Source organism: Myiozetetes cayanensis, unplaced genomic scaffold (genome assembly GCF_022539395.1).
Source record: "Myiozetetes cayanensis isolate MyiCay16 unplaced genomic scaffold, myiCay2020 scf3, whole genome shotgun sequence".
In the NCBI taxonomy this organism is placed as follows: Eukaryota; Metazoa; Chordata; class Aves; order Passeriformes; family Tyrannidae; genus Myiozetetes; species Myiozetetes cayanensis.
This window is the reverse complement of record NW_026087521.1, coordinates 49,656,781-49,680,624: the sequence shown is the minus strand read 5'-3', so window position 1 is coordinate 49,680,624 and position 23,844 is coordinate 49,656,781. Positions and strand designations below refer to the sequence as shown.

The following is a 23,844-nucleotide window of genomic DNA, read 5'->3' as shown; positions in this document are numbered from 1 at the left end:
GTTTGGGTTGGAAGGGACCTTAAAGATCATCTAGTTCCAACCCCACTGCCATGGGCAGGGACACCTGCCACTAGAGCAGGTTGCTCAAAGCCCCATCCAACGTGGCCTTGGATGTCCTAGTGCCAGCTCCCCTGCTGTGATGTTGGCACTGTTGGTGTCTACTCTGGAGTTTTTCTATTGTTCCCACGATGCGTTGCAGCCATACAGCTTCATGATACACGTATGAAGCTGTGTGGTTTACTAAGGTTCTTTTATTCCTATCACTTTCAGTTATATGAGGAGCCTGTGCCATGGGCTCTTGCTCTCTTCATTCCTAAGTTTAAGATGGTCTCCCATGGGGTACAAAAAATTGGGAAATAGCAAAAATGGGGAGAAATTCAGATGGTCCGTCTGCTCGTGTAATAGGCGAAAAGGAGAGAGAGGAAGAGGAGCAAGAACCAAGAGATTCCTTGAATTAATTTAAAGACATTTTGGTGACTTAGTGCTGTGTTCAGGGTTTTCCATGTGGCTTATCCTAAGTGGTTAAGGGGACCCATCTTAGGGGAAGATCCTATGCTGGAGGATTATGCATCACTGAGAGTGTGTTGGTTTAGGTGCATTTGTGCCTTTGGACTGTGTTCTCATCAGTGAAACATTTTCTTTCCCTGTCTCCTGTACAGCTGTGCAAAGCAACTACCATGAGAAACAGCCTGCCCACATTTGCTCTCTTGGGCAAGTTGGCAGATGCCATCCCAGGCTTTGCTGATCTACTGGTGGTAGAGCACAGTGAGTAATATGTCATGTCCTGCTGAAGGGTGGTTTTCACAACCCTAATACACACACGCATGCATGCACTCCCCATTCCCCTGGTTGAATTCATGAAGGTCACACAAGAAGCCTGTCCAGAAGTCAAGTGTGGCATTCAGGCCTCCTGGGTTGCAGGTCAGAACCTTTATAGCAGGCTTGTCATTGTACTCTTATCCAGCCAGGCCAAAGCAGCCTCTCTAAACTAGGATTGTGGGTCTGTTTCACAGGCAACATTTAGGGTTTTTTAGCTTGATTCAGCTCCTGGTGGTCTGGTGAGCAGGCTTAGCTGTTTGTGGAGGTAGTTGACGTAGTGGATCCTCACGTGGTGAACAGTGAGCTCCACTAGCCTTTATTACTGTACCTTGGCTCCGAGGGTCAAAAGGTGCTGAGCACATCACCTGATTGTGGCATTCATACATCTGCATACACCAGTCTGTCCAGGGGGCTTCTGCAAGTTGTTGAGGGAAATAGGTTGGTGTTTTTAAAATGCCAGTGAATATTTGCTGTTTCTGTTCCTCATTCTAGGTAATTTAGTGGATCATCTGCTGATGGGCTTGATGTACCCAAATGAGGGTATAAAGGCTGCTGTCTGCTACTTGTATGGCAAGCTGTACTCCTCTCCTGTGGGCACAGAACGTCTCTCAGCACACTTCGAAGAAAGGCTGTGTAGTCTCTTCTTGAATACCCTGGGGTGTGCGCAGACAAAGGAGCTGCAGGTTAATTGTTTGGGTAAGGCATTGCTGAGAGAAACCTGCAAGGTGCAAGGGAAGGCTTAGAATGTGGAAGAAATCCTTGGCTGGTTTAGATGCTCTAACGTGGGGTCGTTCTCTAGAGGATCTTTTTGCTGCTTGTCTGAAGCAGTCTATCCTTTCTGTTATTCCATGGCAATCAAATGGACCAGACCTGCTGCTGAGCACCCCTAGCCCCCTGTTGTCTCTTGAGCCCCACATTTACCCAGCACTGACTAATCTTCAGAGTCTCTTCAGGGCTTACACTGTGGCCTGACCATCCCTCAAAGTGTTTGAATGCAAACGCCGTGCATGGGCAGGTGGGTTTGTAGAGCAGAGGGATGGAGTCCAACAAACAAGAGTCTTCAGATGTGGAGCATCATATTATTTAGGTTACAAAGATAATGTGGCACATTCTTGCAGTTATGCTTCCAACTACACATATCAGCTGTTGCTGGGGAGCACAGTTTCAGGCTTTCTGACATTCCTTGTTTGTAAACCATCCAGGGAATTAATTTTTCTTGTAGGAGGCAAGCAGGAACTGGATTGCTCCTCAGATCATCTGTTCAGCTACTAGAAATGGATTCCTTTGAAAGTAGAATTCTATAGCTCAGATGATACCCCTCTGAATTTGTACTGACACGTACTGATGATTTGCATCAGTACCTGTAGCAATGATCTATACTGTTCTTCTGAGGGTTTTTGTGTGTCTGTATATCCTTTAGCTAAATGCAGCTGTTTCAGTAAGAGCCTGTGAAAGTAGAAGGGGAAGATAAATGCCAGTTCACTAGGAAGTGTTCCAGGGAAAATGTCAAGTCACTGGGGTCACTGACTGCTAGGGAATAATGCAGGTCAGGAGGTCTCCCAAGAAACAGTTTAAGGTGTGGGTACTAACAGAAGATAATGCAGGTAAAAGGCTCTTGAGATCATGTACCCCTGTACATACATATCTCTGAGAAGGAACAGAGAGCAGATCAGAGCCAGCAAAAAGCATCAGCATCAAGGGGTTGCAAGAAATGTGATTCGTGGCAGTATCTGGGGACACAGTGAGAACAAGCTCCCTAAACTGGAGGTGAATGCCTTTGTTAGGAGTGCAGGAAAGGGGAGGAAGCTGGCAACAAGCCCTAGCCTGTAAATACTCCTGTGTTAATATAATCCTCGCTTTGCCTAGTATGGTGCTCACTCTTGCTCCCCCTTTTGCAGGTTTGCTAAAGGAGCTGCTGAAATCTGACCATTTTGTATCAATTCTTATGAATAATTCAAAGACAGAGGAGGAGACTGAGAATCCAGACTTTTTAGAAGGGGAAAATCCACTGCCACTTGTTCTCAAAAAGGTGATTGCTGAAGTAGTGGTGAATTGTTGGTAGACGTAAATAACTTGGTGGCCTGTATTGAATCTTTATCTAAGGCATTAGATATATATATAAGGCGGAATATTCCATTGACAACACCAGCAACAGAGGCTGCAGTGAGAAATGGAGATACCTCCATAGATCACCTCCTGTTTATTCCTGCATCCCGGAGTGGGGAAAATTTTACTCCTGGCCTCAGCTGATTTTACTCATTCACACTTGAGGTCTGATACAGCACTTGCAATGCCAGCATGACTAAGCACGGGGGCAGAGCTGTTCTTACTCATGATATCTTCTGTTGTGGTTCTCCTTTTGTACTTTTCTGAGTGTCTTTGTTTCAGTGTTTTATCTTGCCTTAGCAAGTTTAATCTGTGAAGTATATGCCAAAAGAGAGAATTTATGTTTAAAATTTTAAAATGTAGAGGAAACTTTCCTACTCATAGCTGCATAGTTTACTTCCTCTCTCCTTTTGTCTTTCATTTCCCAACAGCTTTTGTTGACCAGAGATGAGATGTTGCAGGCAGCAAGTTCTCACTGTATGGCTGCAGTGCTGGTTCACTCTCCCAGCAGATACGCTCCTGCTTTTATCCATGCGGATGTTCCAGGTGAAGAGATGCAGCAGTAGCATCTTACTGTTCATCTCCAAGTATCAAAGCCCTCCCTGGCTGTCTGTTTTAGGAATCAGTCTGGCTCCATTATATCCACCAGTGGCACAATGTGTGTGATGACCATTTTATACCAATGGAAATGGCTGATGTGATTTTAAGAGTAGAAAGGGAGAGTAAGTTTTCAGCTGAAAGTATAGAAGCAGCTGTCAACAGGCAGAATGAAGTTTCCACAGTGAGAATTTGGACAAATCCTTGAGGTCAAGGTGCTTCTTGCAGAACCGTAGATACAAGCCTAAACGGACTTCAGTTTTATCTGAATATCTTAAAATATATAGATATTTTAAGTTTGCACAGAATTTGGTCTAGTATTTAGCTTAGACTGCAGCTATGGGACATGGTTTATTATTTTTCTGTAATCCCAAAAGACAGAAATACTTTCATTATACACATTCTTTGGGGGATGTAAACATTCTGAGGAAAAAAAGATCACTGCATCTGTGCTAAAGCTTGCTTAGTGGCTTTTCACTTGAACCAAAGGCTAGATCCACAATTCAGCTCCTTCCTGCCTGCTGAGTTTGTGTTAGGAAGGAGCCTGCCCATGGGCCTTTGCTCTCCAGTCACCTTATTTGGCAGATTAGCAAAGCCCTGAGCATCTACTCCACTCTCCGTTCCCGCCATTTCATAATACAGCCGTTCTCCCTGCGGCTGTTGCTATGCTGCCTCCTTTCCTCCTCCTGCCTCTGCTCTGTTCTAGGAGCAGCTGTGCCATGCACGCTGTGAGCAGCCTGTCTCTTACCAGGGTGACCTTATTTGTGTGTGTATGTGTTTACAGAGTTCCTGTTTGAATGTCTCTTGTGCAAAAGTGAAATCCTCATCTGGTCAGTGTACTGCTGCCTGCTCCTCCTGACTGAAGAGCGCCTTTTTTTCTCTAAGTGTCACACTGTCTATGGTGAGTCATCAGCTTTTCTGACAGAGTGACTGCAGTAATGCTTGTGCCTCTAGCTGAATTTCAACGCTCTACACACAGTCACAATTTCCAGTCAGGATGGATAAAGGGCTGGAAGTGAATATCTATCAGACATGTTTGTGATGTCCAACATGGATTGAATTTACAGTGCCATTGTCCTAATGAGTTCCTGATAAGCATTAATTTATTATAATAGCCAGCTATCACGATTGACACTACCCAAGTTACCCTTAGATGTTTCTGTGGGCATGCCAAGAGTAGATTTAGGAAGAATGGTTAAACTCCTGTTCTTATGGACTTACTCTGTTCTTATGGACTTACCTCTATCAATGGAGATTAAGGCATATTGTCAGGGAGCTGAGTGAACATTCAAGAGTTTTGGACAGTTGTTTCTGTCAGTGAATAATAATTGTTCAAACCTTCCTTCCTTTTAAAAACTATTTTTTTCCATCCTGGAATCTGGGATGTTAAAAGCCTCTTTGTGACTTCTCTTGAACCTGTGTAGGCATTGAATCTCTGGTGCGGAGTCTCCAAGATGTCCTGCAGATAAACAACGTGGAGTTGCACAAACAAGGACTCCTGCTCTTCACTGAAATACTGAAATGGTAAGGGAGTACCCTGAGAGGCTTGCACAGGCAGAGTTTGGTACCCTAAAATGGGGGCTGTGATGCTTTTGCTTTTAAAGGTTTTCTTCTGAGGCCAAATACCTGCACACTTCTGGAGCCTTTGTGTTTGAAGGATGATGCTGAACAATTGCATCTCCCTTATTCTTGCAAAGAAGGGCCCGATGGTTGTTTCTGAACCTTCCAACTTGTCCTCTTTATGCCTGCATTCATCAGTATATCTGCGTCTTCCTGCTTCCTTGCCAATCTGGGAGGTGAAATCTCTTTTCAGCTGTAGACAGAGCAAGAGGGAAGGTCAGGAAGGTCCAGGCATATGTGAGCAGGCCAGATCCTGCTAAGTGCGCTTCTGTGACAAAACAAAGCATGCAAATTCCATGGCCTCTAGTCTTCTATCATCATCTGAGCTAAATTCAAACTGCAAAAACAAATTCTAGGCTGAAATATTAATGTCTTCTGTCACTTTTTTCCTCTTGTTTTCTGCTAAGAAATAATATACACTGGCTTGTTTTTCGTCTGTGCTTCCTGTTCTTGCCTCTATGATCTTGTTCCTGTCCTGTCATGCTAGTGACAAAGTCTTGTTTTTGCCACTTAGTTCCCCCAAGAGAGCCCTTGAGCTGATTTTTGGAAATGTCATAGTCAATTTTGTAGCAAGTGGCAGGGTAAAAAGGAGAAGAAAAAGCAGCAGTGCTAGAACAGTGTGATGATGCCAGTGTGGGATCTGTCAAAAAGAGAAGCCAGGATGTGGGAAACACTAATTACAGCATTTAGGCTTGTAAAACAAAGAGAACACTCTGTGCAGTTACTCTCATTTTCTCGCACACCCATTCTGTTTCTGAGCTTTGCCTTAGAAATTATGTTTTATTTAAAACTCTCTCATAGTAGGGAAAGGGATCCTATGCTGGAACCTCTCCTCTTGGTTTTTGCTTGCAGCTGGATTCTATTGTGTAAGTGAGCCCCATGTTCTCTGTGAGGTCCAAGCAGGACGTTCTGTTCCCCTTGGCAGTGTGTCAGGAATGGTGGGTAGCTCTCCCTGGTGTGCTGCTTGTCTCTCCCGTCATAACCAGAGTGGCAGGCACGGTGTGGGGCCCAAAGACAAGAGGTTGCAGGAAGCTGCAGGAGTGCTGTCCTTCACACTTTCCTCCTGGGCCCCGAAGACACCACAGTGCACCATATTGAAAGTGGGTTTATGCATCTTGAATGAGTCAGCAGTACTCCTCCATCCTTTCCTCCCTGCGTGAGTCAGTGAAGACTTTTTTCTTCCTGATGTGTTTTGCTTCAGAAGGTCAGTGATTAAAGAAAGGAAATACAGAGGATTAGTAGAATTACAGTATAAGTAGGAACAAGTTAGAAGTTCAGTGCATCACTTATGGCTTGGCTCCTGATGCCTAAGTTCCACAAGGCCTTTTCCTTGCCTTGCCCAACTTAGAGCTTTTTCTCACAGCAGAACATGAGGTTACTGCCAAGTTGGGTTTCCATCCCATGGAGCAACTAAAAAGAATGGTTTTTCCTCTGTTTCCTTTTTGCCATGTAACTGGACTACTAGTGTAATTTCTACTGAAGTTCACTTTACCATTTGTGAGTGAGAGCATGTGTTCATGGCTTACTTTAGTCAGGCATGACTGTGAAAATTGAATAACAAGGAATACTGGAATACTTTTGGCCCCCAAGTCTCGTCTCCTGTCATGCTGTACTGCTTTTCTTGCTTCACGTCGGAGAGGCTCCCTGGCAGGCTCTTAGTGCCTCTTGTCTGCCTGTAGCTGCCTGTCTTCCCCCTGCCCTCCCAACTGCACCTGACTTGCCAGGAGCCGAATGAGCACAGTCTGCCATTTACACACCTCTGTCCAATAATGGGATTAATGGCCTGTCAGTCCCTCTATGCTCTCGTGCTGAATGCTCAGAGTTGTTGGGCCACAAGATGATCAGATGACCAAAATGCTCCCTATCAAGAATTGTCAAAACAGTTGGAATGTGTTTATTTTCCTGATTACTTTTCAAGTTCATGAAGGTTCCTGCCCTTCTAGCACCATCTGGCATTTAGAAGTGCTACAGGACTGTGAGAGAAGCTATTCTCATGGCATCATCCCTGTTCTAGGATGGTGATGTTTGCTTGTTTACTCAAGAATATAAGTTGCCAGATGAACCCACAAATGCCAGAGCAGATGGCCTGAGCATAAAGTCCTAGGCACAGAGATCACTGCATTTTGCAAAGCTTGTTTTTCTTGTGCTTTTCTTGTCAGTGTTGACTGGAGTAGTCACACAGTTATCCAGTCTGTGGGTTTTACATCATAGTAGGGCTTCAGGCTGGCTGAAGTTCACTCTTTGTGGCAAACCCTCTACCTGCTTGAGTCTGAGAGTATCTCCTTGAGAACAGCTGGCTCTGAATAATGAAAGGCATGGCTGGAACCACACAGCCCAGCTGTCCATTTGGTGAAATGAGAGAAGGGCACCACAGTTACCTAAATCTGACAACACTCTCCTTGCTTACTCTGTTTTCCTCTTCACAGGCAACCCATGGAAATTAAATTATTCACAAACCGAGGTGTATGTATAGAAGCCATTGGTGTTTTGATGGAGACAGTGAACTGCCCAGTGCTGGAGGTGGCAGTGGAGGCTGTGAGAGCTGTGGCAGCTTTCCTGAGGTAGGCAGGAATGTATTTACAGGCTTTTCTTCAGATAGATATTTTGATACCATGTTGGGCTCTGCAGCTCCCCTGTGGCTGTGTGGGTGAGCGTGCTCTGCAGTGGGACTTGTGGCTGAGGCAGGCGTGGGTACAGCAGAGCCAGCTTCCCACCCACCTCAGAAGGCTTCCAGGGCAATGGAGCTGCAATAGGTAGCAATTCACTGCAGCAAGGACCTGGTGTCCCAGGCAGGCCTGTACAATGGCTGCTGTGGCTGTTACTCTGTGCCCCATCCAGATTGATAACAGCAAGCATAAGACTCTGGAGAGTCATATGCTTCCTAACTGTAGTGGGAGCAGACAGTGAGTACAGTGAGGGTGTGTTTGGGTGCACATGTGGATGAAGGCATTGTTCAGGTATTGTGACCTTACTATGCTGTGCTGGAGAGGTGTGGCAATGGTGTATTGACATTAGAAAAGCAACTATTTCTGATGGTGTTGCCTTCCCAGCAGGGAAGTCCCCATCAGGGGCTATGCATGCTGTCTTTCTCTTGGCTTGTTCAGGAAGGACCATCTGAGCTCCCCTCCAGTCCCATATGAAGAGCTGCAGAAGTTGCTGGAGGCAGCGCTGAAGCGATGTGCTGACCTTTCCCCACCACAGAGCAGCAAGAGGCATGCAGTAAGTTAAAAGTTGCTGTTGCTTGTTGGTAGGACCAAGCAGGACAGGGTTGGTCCTCCTAGCACACTATGTGGATGTTGAGTATGTGTTCTATCCCCTTACCTGTTGGCTTCTCTGATATTTCTTTTGTTCCTCTTGCCTCGAAATGGTACCAAACTTTGACTTTGAAGTAGATGAAGATGGATGCTGGTAAATGTTATCTCTCTAAATCAGTGAAGATTTGTGGGGCAGTGCTTGAGCACACTGTCCTCCTTTTGTGTCTAGTACTCCAAAGTCATTTGAACTTCTTCTTCAGGATTCTGCCTTGTGGGCTGCATTGGTCAATGTGTTTTTTTGGCAATGAACATCTCTTGTTCTGCATTCAGATCAAGAGTGTCATCATATATGCACTATGATCCCTCAGCAAAGGAGGTGTTAGCCACTCTTTGAACTGTAAATCCTTTCCTGTTCCTGGAATTTGCAGTTAGTGTGATGTGCTACTGGGACCTCTGGCTTCTGAGAGCCCCAATTACAGATGGCTAATGACAGAGAAGGGCTGAGCCTTCTTGCCATAGGCTTATTGCCTTGTAGGTTTAGACCTGTAGCGACAAGAACATCTTGTTGGAGTACCAGAGCTCCAAATTCTTGATGAACTATCTTTAGACCCAAGTTCTGTGATACCAAATATTTGCCTTCACTGCCCAGAGAAGGCAGAACTGCTTTCTGCCCCATAGGCAGATGCTGGCCAGTTTGTTTGCACACGTGCAGAGCTTGGTGTCCCTTTCAGAATTAGGAGCTTCACAGGAAGGAAATTAGGCAGATAGTGAGGATATCCAGGCTGTCTTTAAAGGGAGAAAAGGGTCAACGATTGTACCTCTGCTATGGTATCTCAGCATGAAATGGAGAAGGAGTTCTGAACTGCCAGGCACCAGTGTGTAGCTATGCCCTCCTCTGGTAGTATTTGGAGAAGACCACCACCACAAGTTAAGGCTTAAAAGCAGATTTTGAGTACCAAGTTGTTCCCACTCTGGAGAAATGATTAACTCTGATGCTTCAGTTGGCTTCTGGCTGAACTCGGTAGGATGCTGTGGGAACAAGAGCTACTACATGGATCCTTGCTTAAAAATCTGAGCCAAAGTAGGGAACTTCTAAGATTTCAGTGCTAAGCAAGGAGAAATGTTCAGTGTTGTCTGAAGAGTAATTGGAAGAAAGAAAATTTAAAAAAATACTTTGTTTTCCTGTAAAGGCTTGGAGGTCCATTAAGTGATATGTTTAAAGCTCAGATGAAATCAAATCATGGCAATACAGGCTGTAAAGACAGCGCTGTACAGAAATAGTAGCTCTGTAACTGTCATCCCTAGGAAGAGCACACAAGCTCTCCAACTCTGCCCTCCCTGGGGAAAGCACAAGAGTAAAAAAACAGTTGTGTGAAAGAAGTGAGTGAAGTGAAATCTGTTGTTCCTCCTGCTGCTCGTGTCAGAGAAGAAAGCTATTTTCTCTGAAAGTGAACATAAGATTTTAAAGACATTTCTCCTTTAACAGGGTGATCGCCTATTCTCGGTGTCTCAGAGTCACCCAGCAAACAGAAATCACAGCAGAGTCTCTCAGAGACAGTGTCAGTTCTTGCTCAACACCCTGGAAAGTTTCAGAAATGCTTGCAGGTGAGGGCAAGTCAGGAAGGTGGGTGGGCAATGGGTGTGTGTCCACATCTGTCCATTCTTTTGCCCTTGCAACTGAGTTCCTCCACCCAGCCCCTTCAAGGAAATATCACAGGTGTGTTAAATGCATGGCAATTGCCAGTGAAACAGCAGAGTGAGGAATATGTAGTAGTAGTGAAAATTTTGTGACCCATGGATGTATAGCCCATGAAATTTGCCTGGAACCTATCAGTTTATTTCATGTCTTTGGGCTTTGAGGGACTGCTTGAAAATTAGCCAAAACTACTGACAGTGTAAGAATTGTTGGAAGGTATGTGTGAAAACAGATTGCTGTGCCCTGGAGTATGTGGTCTCACTGCCAGAAGGGATTAACCATTTAACAGATGCTGGTCTTGGATTTGCTCATGGCTGTGACCTGTTACTGCAAATGAGTCTGTAGGCACCAACTTTTCCTGTTTTGCTGGATAAGAGCTATTTATCACCCTTGGCTGCACAGCAGACAGTGGTAGATGGGCTTGTGTATGAATCAGGATCAGTTGTTAGTTGTGGTCCAGCCAACTTAGTTTTTGCCTTGCATCACTTGTGTTTGGCTTGGCTGAGATAATTCAGTCAGGTATGCCTTACTGCACTGACCCAGAGTCTTGTGGTGGTCTTGGAGGGTACTTGGATTCTGTCATGGATTTTAGATCAGCTGCGTGGTCCCTTGGCTGATTTTCACGAGCTTTGCTGTATTGTGCACCTGGCTGAAAACCAGTCTTGCCACACTAGGGCTTCCCACAGCAGATGCTTTCTTCACAGAAACTAAGTCTTCCTTTCCCAGCTTGTACTACTGTGCAACCTTTATGACTTTTAATAGCTTCACTCAAGAGGCAACTCTGTGTGATTGCCAGATTCCTATGTTTCCAACCTATTGAGTGTTTGTGGGTTCTTGATGGTGAAAGTTGTGATGGAAATTTAGTATCTCCTGACTTCCTTTACAGAGTGAGGAGAATTCCTCTCTCCTCTGTTATCCACTTTGTGTTTGTAGGTTAGCAGTGGAATTCCAGGATGACTTCATGGCCCAGGAGAACGCTTTCACTGCCCCCAACTCTGAGAGCAGGGACACGCTGAGCAACTTCTCTGAGTTCCTGTTGAGGATTTGTGACAGTCTCTGCATCCCTGTGGTCATGGTAGGGTTTCTTTTGAACTTGGTCTGTTCCTTGTGTATCTGAAAGGTGCTTTCAAGCCCCAAGAACGGGTTGGACAAATGTTTTTTTGGGAAGAGAGAATATAGAGTAAACCAAGAACAGTAAACCAAGAGAGGTGGCATTTACCACCTCTCCAGAGCCAAATGTGGAATTATACAGTTCATGCAAAAAGGAAATGTATGGTCTGAGAGGGTGGAGAATTTCGTGAAGCTTCCACGTAGATGGCAGTATCTTTCTTCAGACTGTGCAATCCCCATAATCTACATACCATGCTATTATCCATGGCAGCTCTGGATGTTGCAGAAGATGAAGAGTGCCTGAACTGTTGTTTCCCATTTTGCCACTTTTCCAAAACTTGCCTGTGTCCCAGAGAGCAGCTGTGTTTTGTGTCTGCAATTTCATTTTCAAACTTCTTTCCAGAAGGTACTGATGAGGCTGCCCAGTCTGCACAGCAAGGGCAGTACTAAGCACTGTGCTTCAGTAAGGCCAGGGACATGATTTAGAAAATAGCAGTGGAGAGTAATGTGTGCTTTAGTGCTCCATACAGGCCTGTCCCTAAGACACTTCAAGCAGAATTCTCTTAAACAGTGGGACTCTGGTTGGGATTCCTAATGTTTAGTAAATTTTGCTTTTGCTTTGCTACAGGTTCAGGTGTATGGATCCCTGCAGTTGTTGGGAACTTGGGGATGTTTCGGTTGGTGTTTTCTTAACCAACCTCTTGGTAGACAGCTGCAGTGGCATTGCTGTTCTCCTCCCTGACGTGAGGGTGCAGTGCATGTCCAGTTTGGCAAAGCTGGAGTCAGTAAGCTGTTTCTTGCTCATTGAACTTGCCTAAAAATTTATGGACTGTGAGAAAATTGTCCAGTGACCTGCTACAAGAGTGAGTTGAGTTACTCTGTTCTAAACAGTTTAGGGATGGACTTTGTAGAGAGCTCAAATGCCTGTGTTTGCCGCTGCTCAGTGAAACACTGAAGCACAGGTGTTGAGTGTTACTGAAGTCAGCTGAACTTGAATAGATGTCCTATGTTGTGTGCCATGCTGGAGAATCAGCCATCTCACCTGTAGGAGCAGTTCCTGTCAGGGCAATGTGGGCAGTAGTGTTAGTCACTGTGGATTAAGGCCTAACTGGTTGCCAGCTGGAATCTGGAAGCAGTTTCTTGTCTGGTGTAATGTCTTGCAGTGTTAGCGCAGCTCATACTGTTGGCAGAGGGGAGTGTCAGTTGCATTCAGTGCTCTGTGAGCCTGTGTACTTGCTGCCAGACATTTCGGTAAAAGAACTGTTACTCCATTTGTTTGGATTTAGAAACCTAACTTTCTGGGCAGGCAGGAGGCCGGAAGGAAGCTGCCTCTTTCAGTGTTTATTGCATATCGTGCACCTGATCTTTTCATCTCTCCACAGAGCTACCTGCAAAGGGCTGTCAGTCTGTCGGTGGCGGAGGTTTTCATCTCAACACTTAATACCCTCTTTACAGTGGTGCCAAACATGCGGAATAAGTTCTCCAAAAAGCTGGGTATGGGGGATAGTGTGGGATCATGTTCTCTGTGCTCTCAGCTTAACTGATGGAACTTGCTGCTACTGCATATTACTGGGGCAACGAGCTTAAAAAGACTTTACGTGGAGGATTATATTACATGTTTATATGAGTAAGAATAGAGTGCACAGTCATGTTCAGCAGGATGAAAATGTTATTTGGTCTAGCAATGATGATGGGACAGGTTTTATTTTGGATAAGTGTGTTGTGTCAGCTTTACCCTTCCCTCTGGAATATTCAGAATTGGCTGTTCCTGTAGACAGGGATTACATTGGAATTGTTGGTGGGATTTTGCTATGTAGAAATCCTATTTACTCTGCGTATTCCTTATTCTTCACACGTCAGAGAGCTGATGTAGACAATTCCTCTGTTCTAAACGTGTGAAGTTGGCAAGTCTTCACTTCTCCTCCTGAGAAAACAAATGAATCTCAGATACTTCCCTACAACCCAAACTCAGAGTAGTTTGCTTTCTAAGAGAAAGCCTAACATATGTATTCTTACTGAGATGGCCTTCTCTGTTTATCAAGCTTGTATAGAGATGTGTGGGGATGGTTATGGGACCTGCCTACTCTTTTCCCTTATCCTACATGTTCTGTGCACCTTTGACATTTCTGTCTCGCTTTCTGTCTAGCATCCTCCTCCTTCATCCGACTGACACTGGAGCTGAAGGCCAGATTTTGCTCTGTGCAAAGGTATTGTGTGTATTGTGAGTGAGTCAAAAATTTCCAGATAGGAAAGTAGATCATGCCTTATCTAATGCGCCTGAATAGGCAAGACAGGAGGCTGAAAGACTCAAGAGTGGCTGTATCTTACTGCAAAATGTAAATGGCAACTGACAATGGAAAAGCTGGATGTGGGAGAAGGGAGAAGCAGTTGGGTAGGGGGCGGATGGATTTACACGGTGTTGTGAGAATTCTGTGCTCTGTCGTGAGTTGCACAGCCAGAGATAAAGCAGCCTGACTTTGGAGTAGTCAGATCAGTGGGTGTTTTGAAAAGAAGTATCAGAAGCACCCGTTCCATCTGAGCTCTGGCTTCCTGGGCACATACTACCACTATTGGTGCGTTCCTCATGGTGTGATAATGTATAAGAAACGGGAGGGAGGAGGAGGACTTCAGTAGCAGGCATTGCAAAGCGTCTCCTGGAGTGGAGGCTGTGATTTCTAAGTTGAGGAGTACTTGGAGAGATGCTCTGTAGGTCTGTAGAGATGCCTTACCTCCTCTTTTCTGTGACTGTATCTCATTAAAAAAATAAACAAAACACACAGCACTCCTAGTCCAGGTTACTACTGTGGAACTCAGAGTGGGGATGTTTGTGCCTGTGAATGGTGTGTGGTGGAAGTGATCTTGGCCTCTGAATACAGTAGTGGGGGATGCCAAGGATAGTGTGTTACAGGTGTTGTTTGGTTATGTCCTGTTCTGCAAGGAAATCTTTGGAGAGAGAGAAATACTGGGAAATAGAGCTGTTCTCACCCTTTTAGTTAATATTTATCATTCTTCAGTGTTCTTCCCTGGAAACACCATTGCTACAAAATCTAACTGGTATTTGCCAGTACATTCATATTGGCCCAAGATCTGTGAACACCTTCACTGGTGTCACTGCATACACCCGCCAATTCAGTGACCTGATTGTCCTTTGGGAACTCATCATTCTCCTGCAAGCCTAGGCTGCCTCCCTGAGTCTTCTTGGGATGGGGCAGGTGCTTGTATATGATCATTCAGTAAAATGAGGTCTGGCAGACCGTGTCTGATATTAGAAGTAGAAAGAGGATGTTTCTAGCCTCCTTCTCTATATCTTTCTGCTCTTCTTCGCAGTAATCCTGTCCTGAATCAGACCTGTTCCAGTTTCCTCTGCAACTTGTGCCTGAACCTTTACTCTGCCACAGAGAAAAGGAGAACATCTCAGGAGGGCAAGTTTGGGGAAAGAGTAAAATTGCTTTATTTAGTTTAAGGCCCTGCCACCTTCTGTTTAGGCAATGGGTGCAAAAAAAGTTTACAAAAGGGCAAGGGAAGAGGGAAGGGAGAACACACATAACTCAATTTAGAGAATTTTTTCCCCAGCTTGTTTTTAAGCTGGTACAGCAAGGAGGTAACAGTCATAATGCCTTTCGAGGAGTTTGGAACCCTGCCTGAAAGAATGCATTTCATCTGCCTATGGTATTGTTTACACGGTGACATTTATTAGCACAACTGTGCATGGCTTAATTGAAACAAAATTACTTGCCACATAGTCACCCATATCTGCAGATTAATGTAATTTTTTCCCTCTGGTGTACTCTATAAAGCTTTGCTGTCTACGCTGCAATTTTCCATAATAGTCCCAGATAAACGAGATGAAAGTTTCTGTATCACAAAAGCAACTTTTCCCACTGGCAGTGTTTGGTCACCCTACAGGCAGCATCAGCAAAGAACTGGGAACCTCAAACAGAAGTGTCTTTTCATCGTTTAAATTTTTCATTTCCTCCATTAAATCAGGTTTCATACCACTGTTGATGCCAAATCATAGAGGTGTGCTTACTGTATGCAGACTGTGGAGTAGTAGGTTGTTCCACTCTTCTTTGTAACAGACATTCCTCATCACTGCCTGCCTGCTCATATTAGTTTGATTTCTAGAGCAAGAGATGTCTGAGCTCCTGCAGAAGGGTCTGCCTCAGTTAAACTACACCATTGCTGAAAGCCTTCTCCTCCTGTCTGAAACCCCTGAGCCTTTCTCTTTGGATCAGTCTCTTTGCAACCAACAACACTGCTTCATACTACTCTTATACTTTGCCTACACCCTTGGGGACAGGTGAGCCAAGAGTATACAAGGCAAGTGGGTTTATGACCATTACATGTATTGGTGGGCAAAGCATATCTGATGTTATTGTTTCCACTCCAATCTCCTTGAATGCAGGTTTGTTCCAGATGCAGAATTATTTCTAGCCATAAGAAATTTCCTCCTCTCGGCACAGGACCGTGGAGACTGTCCTCCTCCACACGTACTCAGAGCTGCACTTTACCTTCTTGCTGTCTGTCACGATAAAGGCAAAGCCCTGGACTTGGTAAAAGAAGATTTCATTCTTACCTCTTGGAGCCTGTTTGAAACTAAGGTTTCTCCCCACTCCCATCAACCCTCCTGCAGAAAGTATTTTGGCATAGGTGGTGAGTGGTGAATGAGTGAAGAGCGTGCAGTGCATCTACGCTCTGGAAAGTTAACCATGAAAACCCACAGGGGGATATAGATTTGGTGGAATAAACTTGTGTATGTGTGGGAAGTGTAAATGCGTTGGATAGGCTGTGAATTCACATACAGAATATAATAAATTTCATAGCTTCGGTCTCCTGAACACATCTCCAGCCTCTGCAGCAGGCTTTCTAGTGTTCCCAAATGACTCTTTGCTGCTGCACAGCTTTGAGCTCTGTATAAAGCCTACAAGTTTCTTAGCCTTTGTGATGCAAATGGGCTTCACAAAATGATGTTTAACTGATATATTTGATTGTCTACTTAAAAGGCCGTGTGACTGTTTCTCGCAGTGAATTCTCATCATTTCAGCTGTTTGATATTCAGTATCTAGTGATTATTTTGTTCTCTCTCCCTCTCCCCCTTTCCCTCTCACTTACCAGAGGTCATTGTGCACCATAAGAAGGATCCTGGATAATCTTACAGATCTGAGCTTGGTCTATGTCCATTGTCCTTTCCTGCTGAAATTCTTCCTGCACTATCCTGAACTTATGGGGAGATTTGGACACCAAGTCCTCCAACTCTGGTTTTCCTGGGAAGACTGCAAGCAAACTGAGGCTGAAGAACCTGATTTTGACACCTCTGATCAGCTGAACAGTGCTAGCCCATTACTTCCCATTCTGAAGAGCAATTCCAGCATTTTGCTTATTTTACTGGTATGTGACTTTCACAAGGACAGGCTGCTATCCTGACTGTGTTTTATGGGGGTATCCGTTCCTAAAGCTCTCAGTGATGTTATGAAGCCAGAGATTTTGATAGAAGAAGCCATGTGTGTATACATAGACTTCCACCTGCCCCGGAAGCCTGATAAGGCAAATGGGACTGTGCATGTGTTATCTTGTTCTATGTCATCCATCCACTGTTATAGGAAGGGATCTTCTAAGAGTTGGCTGGAAAGGGATCTGAAGGGTGCTGCTAAGGTATGCCATGAAAAAACCCTATTCCTTTCTCTATCCAGATGCACAGCTGGGTGCTCCAGATTCTGTGCCAGCCTCTCAAGAAGCTGTTTTGCTAGTTTGTGAGCAATGCTTTGTTATTGATAGATGAGAAGGGTATGAGGAACAAGAACTTTGAGAAAGCGGTGTGCAGAGAGAAGGTCTTGATAGCACAGCTTTCTGTTTGGGGGTTTAATTTTGTTTTCTTTTAACTAGAGAGTCTTGTCAGAGATTTTTGTAGTACTTTTGAGTTTTCAGGACTGCAAATAACATGTTCCGTTGCTCTTAAAAGATAAAAATCGTGAGACTGGGAAAATTAATCAATGCAGGAGAGAAAGGGGACTTGAATTAATAACCTAGTGTATTTGCCTTTAGCTGTGTAATGAGCTCTGTTAATGTATGTAATCATAACAGAATCCATGTCCTGATGGCTGCTTAGAGGCCTTCTCTCACTGCCACCACTCTCACTGCCCTGTCACCCCTCCCCATCAGTGGCCACTTGTCCCACAACTGTTCTGCCAGTCACGTATGAAGTATTTGCGAACTTTTCCACACAAGAACATGAGATTTTCCTGTAAGGGCAAAATCTAAGAGCTGTGATGTTTCTTCTTTAGTCTGTTAGAGAAAATAAAACTAAGTATCATTGAGAAGACAAACCCATGTCAGCAGATGGTGAAGAAACAAGAGGAAGCAAGGTTTGATTCTGAGTGGGCATCCATTGGGCATTACAGACTGGCACATATTTGTTCTGATCTAAGAAGTTATGAAGTAAATTTTAATATCTGAGGTTACTGAAATGGCTGACGGGAGGGCTCTCCTGTAGGGCAGTTCTTTCACAGGGTGATACTGCAGAATAGATAGCAACATCGAGGCATTTGATTCAATTGCAGAACACTAGTAAAAGTGATCAGTGAGTTTACATATCAGTACAAATTAAGGAGGAGAAGTGTCCCATGAGACTTGCCCACACTGTTATCTTTGGAAGTAGTTCTGGAGCTTACCACTCCATAAACAAGCATATGTATACATCACAGGTCTGTCAATAAGCAAAACATAAACAGTGTCTCCTTCCCTCAATGGTACAACATTCCTGCTTTCCCTTTCTGTTTTGCCATGTGCTTTTGCAGAAATACATTCATTTGGCTCTATCTCAGTCTCTAAAGTGAATTGTAATAAATCACAGGCTTTGACAATTCACCTTTCAGTTTGTGGAAGAGCATAATCAATCTGAATTTAGATGGACTGATAATACAGTGCAATATACTGGGATAAATATACTGTCAGATGTAAAGAAAACTTACAAGGTGAATAACCTAAGCCTCAGAATGCACTAGTGAAGTGAAAAGGCCTCTGCATGGTACTGGGAAACAAACATGTATGTCCTTCCAAGGATGATTTATTTGCTTATCTGCTTTTAATAATTGTCTAGATTAGATGTAATTGATGGTTAGGGACATCATCTGAGACCTTGAACTCCTGAGTAGGAAGGAAGATGTTAACACAGTGGTGCATTTACGGAGACTGGGAAAGCTGTGGCCCTTGGTTCATGCCATTCTGTGCTCAGTGTGTTTATCTGGGGGTGAATATGGTTGTGTTGACACCCTGTCCACTTGTCTTCTCTATGCTTCAGATCTGAGGTACTGCCTCAGAGAATAGAGACATTGAATTTCATTCCTGAATGCCACATGACGCAGATCTATGTCAGCAGAGCCGACTGTCAGACAGCTCCCTGCCCTTTATTCCTAAAGATCTCTCATACAGGCAGGATTTAGGGTCAGAACTAGAAAGCTTTTTCTGTCACAGGCAGCCTGTTCTTACTTTAACTGCTTTCCTTGTGTATGGAGTCCCACAGCCATTTCCTCTCCATCATCCCAATCTGGATGCATTACTGCTGTGTGATAGGGGAAGGCAGCTGGGAAAGGCAGCAGGCTGTCCAGTCAGGCTGCAGGCTCAGTTGCTGAGAGCAGTTTCCTGTTTACCTCTTCAGCTGTATCATTTGCAATGCAGTAGCCAGGACTACTGCAGGAAGAGAGGAAAGGTAGTGCTGACATAGTAGGTGTTGAGACGGTCATATTATGTCAGCACTACCAGGCATTTTCTGCCTGATATTTATGGAACTGCCTCTGTACACACTATGCAAGTGAATTTAATGTTAAATGCCTTAACATCAGGAGTATGCCCAAATTAAGGCTACTGACTCTGAGATTCTGTTCAGAGACTGCAGGCAGAGCTCTGTAGTCAAAAAGCAGGCTTGTGGGGTAAGTGCTGTGTACACGACTCTTCCCTTTCCTGTGACTGATTGCTTGCTTGCCTGGTTTATGTAGGTTTCATGCAGTTTAGCAGTTATGTTACTCCTGCACATACAAAGCTGCCAGCCTTTTGAAAGTTAGTAACTGTGGACTGACTCATAAACTTGATTTTAAATAAGCATCTTTAATATGCAACCTGATTTTTGAAAACAACAAGATGAGCAGAATAGCCAGAGGCTCTGTTCTGTTGTTTAGGATCTCACTGTCTAAAACCTTCACTTTAAATGCATATTATCCCTATAATTACATGGGATGTTACTCAGAGGTGCCTAACAGACACGAGTCCTTCTCATGTTCAGCCCTTCTCACATTCAGTTTTCTATTTAATCAGGACATACTTAATCTTTGGTGCTTTATTAGGCTGTTTCCAAAGGTATTGGATTAGCATAATGGTATTAAATAGCAGTGACTTTTGCCTAATCAGGGTAGAAAGGTAACGTGTGTATTTCTTTCCTTGCAGGACCTGGTCTACTCCAGCTCTGTGAAAGTAGCTTGGAAGGTGTTGATGACTCTAAGAACCTTCCTGGAAAGAAATGAGGATATCCTTGTCTGTGACCTCCTCCGGAGCCGATTCCTGCAGATTCTGCAGCAGCTGTTGGTAGAGAGCAGCTCAGCCACCCTACAAGGTGACCCCACCTCTGTGACTTGGTCTTCTGTAAGATCAACTAGCAGAGTAGGTGGCTGAAGGGACACAGTCTGGGATAAAGTGGTTTTGAAGTGCTGACGTAGTTTCAGTACTTACTTGCATAAGGCAATTTAAGAACAGAACTGTACTGATTTACTTTCCTCTTTCAGAGATTAGTTTTGAAGTGAGAGTCTTTTTTTCTGACTTACATTGTTTTGGCTTCAAACTGGGATTGTTAAACCAAGGCAGGGTTCTCATATACTGCCATCAGTGTTCAAATGGAGAGCTGTGCTGGTAAATCTTCCAGCTTGAATAGGGGCTCAGCTGGTGACTGAAAGACATTCTCCTTTTTGCCTCTTCACTGTGCAAAACAGCTTGGTGTGCCTGAGTGTACACAGCTCCCAGGACAGAAAGACCAGGAGCAGGGGTTGTTTGACTCATTCATGATATTGATCCCCAAACAGGGACTGTGGTATCACCAAATCTCATAATTCTGTTAAACCTCCCAAAGAGAGCAAGGCTGGGGGAAATCCCTGTTTTCCTTACTAGCCTTGGCTGTGGCATTGGAATTGTTATCCTACTATGAAAGGTGCTGTGCAAAGCAGCCTGTGAGCTTGAACTGAAAGAGGAAGCAGTGCTAGGATGTCCTTGACCCCTTAAGTTAGGACCCAGCACAGCTTTTTCTTGTTCCTGAGAGGGCCACCAACACTTTTAACTGCCCTGCTCTGTTTCAGGTGTTTCGCTGTGCAGCATTTGGGATGGAGACAATAAGAGGGGAAGTGTTTTTACTTTACCTCAAGCCAAGTCAGTAAACTGGAGAAGAGGGGGGGATTGAAAGCTTAAGGTTACAAGATTAGGGATAAAGAAGGCAATGTTGGCATTTGCTAGATCTGATTGTGTTTGAAATTGTGCATATTTGGACTTGTGGTGTCCCTCTGTTGCTGATCTAGGGATGCCAGGGGCTGTGGGGAGGGAGATTGTCCATTTCCTATTGTGGGAATCACACCTAATTCTCCAAACTACTGGTGATGGAGATAGAACACTGGGCTAGAGAAGATAGATAAAACACTGGGCTAGAGAAGCTTTTGCAAGCTTTGAGCCCTTTTGCTGCCACTAATATCCCCAGCTTCTCTTCATACTGCATTTTGAGCTTGTTAACAGAGTTTCTGTCTGGTCCATCCAGGAAGTCAAACACCAGATGTACTCTGGAGACAGACTTCTTTGTCTCCCAGCACACAGGCAGCTCTCTGTGAGGTCTGGGGTAGTTAAGTCCAGGGGATCTGCATCCCTGTTCAAACAGTAGCCTGCCCTTAGACAAGAAGGTGGCCCGAGAGTGGGACTCCATCAAGAATATGTGACCATTAAAGACACCCATGAAACTTTCCTCCTCAAAACTGAAAACTCCCAAGCTTTTGTGAAAGCATTTCATGGAGGTGATAGTTGTTTGCTGTAGATATGGCTGTATACAATATAAAATTCTTATCCCTTTACAGCACTGCAAAAGAGTGAATAATAGAGAGGGAGTTGCTCTGGGGGGTTGGTGGTCTAAGCAGCCCGATTCTCACATACAGACCTGGCGTGTGGGGCTCTCACTTTTACTGTCTCTGCTCTGCCCTGTGGAATGGGATGGACAGCTTTTTCTGGTCTCATAAGATGGAGGAGTACAAATGCTGCACAGCTGGACTGCTGTCAAAGCATGGGCTGCCAGTGGTGGGCAGGTAGATGGGGGCTAATGACTTCTAGCGTATTAGCGGTATCAGTTTGAAAGTGTGATGACCATGCTCCCTGCATGGGTCACAGCGGGTGTATATGATCCCAGCCTCCTTTTACCCCTTCTTTTCTAGTTGTTCCTAGAATGAAGTTGGCAGGATCCAGGTGTAACTCAGGCCAACCCACAGTGGCAGAAAGGGGGCCTGGGGACCATAGAGATGAGAATGAAGTTGAGAATGAGTGTGTGTGTGTGTGTGTGTGTGTGTGTGTGTAAAAGGGGAATAATTCCTCCCCTAACCCATCCTCAGTCCCGAGCCAGAAAATTAACAATTTCTGGCACATTTTAAGGTACAACAGTTTAGAGTTAACTGAAAACCTAAGCTGTCTGTGCCCTTCTTAGCTAACAGTAACCTGCCTGTTTTGCTGAGCCTCCTTTTCCTGGTGCAACTGCGGAGCAAGGGCATGAGGGAGCTGGATAGCACAGACTTCAAGCTACTTCACCAGGGTGAGTATACACCCATCTTCTCCCAGTGAAGTGTTTACTAATTGTGCCATAAGATGATTAGGGGCTGGCTCTTTGTCCTTTGTGAGATGTACCTTGCACTATGGTTATGGCTGCTTTGAGATACTTTCATAGCCAGAGCATTGTAAAGAGTGCCGGTTACTAGTTCAGTCAACAAAACACAGGTTCTCTTCTTCTTGCTTTTAGAATGCATTTGTTGTCTGAAACCTCACAAGGTGGCCAAAGTATTCCCCTGACCATGACATGATTTCAGGATCAGTGGCTGTTGTTGACTTGGCTCATGATGGTATGGCTGATGTGCTTCCTGAATCATCCTTCCCTGTCCACACTTGCTCTAACGGTCTTGTGGGGTTCAAGTCACAGCCATGTCCTGTTAATCGGCTGTCAGGAAATAGCAGCTTAGTGAAACTGGGCTTTCCTTGGAGTGCGAATCAAGAGTATATAGTTCCCTACCAACTGCAGAGCTTGCCCACTCCATCCCAAAGACACAGAAGAGCAGGCTGTGTTTGTTTACCATAGTGGGACCTGCTGTCTTGTCTGGAGATCCTTACTTGGTGACTTCTTACTTGGCTATTGGAGGTTCATTCAGGCTATGAAATAAAAAAGATACTAAGAGGAAATTCAGCTGATCCATCCTCTTGTCTCTTCCCTGCTCTGACAAACTGATCTCTCCAGCAGACATTGAAGGACTATCCCCTTCCATTTTAAATGTTTCATATCTTGGGGCTGCCTGTGTTGCCCTTGTAAGGAAGCAGTGTTTCTCACATTAGCCGAGGGAACTGAGGGGTGTGGAAGAACCATATCCTCTTTATACCAGCAGTTTTAGCTGCTGTGATTTCAGAGCAGAGCTCATATGCTGCCAGTAGTCACAAGCTCCTTTTGCTCTTGCTTTCTGCTTTGTATTTTGCAGCCCAACTCCCTCCCTACCCCAACCACCCTGTATGTTCCCTCCTTGGCTTCCCAGGCTATGTTCTTCAGGGGTGAGTGTGCAAGACACTATCCTCTAATGAGGCCTATATGAAGCCAGCCTTCATAGATGGAAGAGGTGTTGATGTGTGTTTTTTGAGAATTGCTTACTCAGACTGTATGCTTTTCAGAAGATCTCCTATGACAGTTTTGATGAGCCCTGTAGTCCTGGATTTCCCTTCCTAACTTTTACTAAACATTGTTCCTAAGTGTTTGGTGTTTAAAACAAACATGACACTTTACTCCTAGTGTAAGCAGAGTTGGTAAGAGTGGAGGAGCACAGCTCTCCATGCCATTCCCCAGTCTGGTCACCATGAGAGACAGTCACACGGCTGTTTATGCTTGTTCTTGTACTAGGATCAAACTCACACTGGAAACAGGTAACTTGAAGTCCATTGCTCTTGGATTCATTACAGCCTAATGTGATTTATGCCCTTTAATATACCTTTTTCTATTCCCCCCTCTCTGTTATCATCTTCCACTGCATGGTCCAGTCTAAAGCAAACACTGTGGGGTAGTTGTCTGTTGCTTTCTCTGTACCATGCACTGTTTTATTTTCACTTCTCGTCTAAATTCTCTCCCCACTATCTGCCTTCTTGCTGGAAGGTGCTTTGTTAAATTGGTGTCCTTGTTATTCTTGTTCTTTTGTTTCCAGTCAGTAATCTCTGTGGGAAATGCAGGCCAAGGGACACTGGCCTCCTGCAGCCATCCTTGAATTTTCTGTACTGGAGCCTTCATCAGACAACACCTTGTAGTCAACAGAGAGGTGAGGCAAGATTGTATTGATTGCTAAATTAATCTCAGTGAGGTTGTAACTTGGCCATCAGACACTGTATTCTAAC

General features: G+C 44.6%; 1 protein-coding gene across 2 annotated transcripts in view; it reads left to right on the top strand.

Moving 5' to 3' along the window:
• Positions 1-23,844, top strand: part of MEI1 (meiotic double-stranded break formation protein 1) — a 36,524-nt gene that overhangs the window by 4,245 nt on the left and 8,435 nt on the right. For both annotated transcript variants that reach the window (XM_050325424.1, XM_050325423.1), the window contains 19 exons: positions 660-765; positions 1,312-1,515; positions 2,718-2,848; positions 3,357-3,471; positions 4,307-4,423; positions 4,947-5,046; positions 7,569-7,703; positions 8,247-8,361; positions 9,883-10,001; positions 11,026-11,167; positions 12,585-12,696; positions 13,349-13,409; positions 14,530-14,624; positions 15,328-15,502; positions 15,608-15,755; positions 16,318-16,590; positions 19,639-19,804; positions 21,914-22,018; positions 23,658-23,768. In XM_050325424.1, coding sequence (XP_050181381.1) covers positions 660-765; positions 1,312-1,515; positions 2,718-2,848; positions 3,357-3,471; positions 4,307-4,423; positions 4,947-5,046; positions 7,569-7,703; positions 8,247-8,361; positions 9,883-10,001; positions 11,026-11,167; positions 12,585-12,696; positions 13,349-13,409; positions 14,530-14,624; positions 15,328-15,502; positions 15,608-15,755; positions 16,318-16,590; positions 19,639-19,804; positions 21,914-22,018; positions 23,658-23,768 — 2,530 coding nt within the window. The remainder of the gene's footprint in view (positions 1-659; positions 766-1,311; positions 1,516-2,717; positions 2,849-3,356; positions 3,472-4,306; positions 4,424-4,946; positions 5,047-7,568; positions 7,704-8,246; positions 8,362-9,882; positions 10,002-11,025; positions 11,168-12,584; positions 12,697-13,348; positions 13,410-14,529; positions 14,625-15,327; positions 15,503-15,607; positions 15,756-16,317; positions 16,591-19,638; positions 19,805-21,913; positions 22,019-23,657; positions 23,769-23,844) is intronic.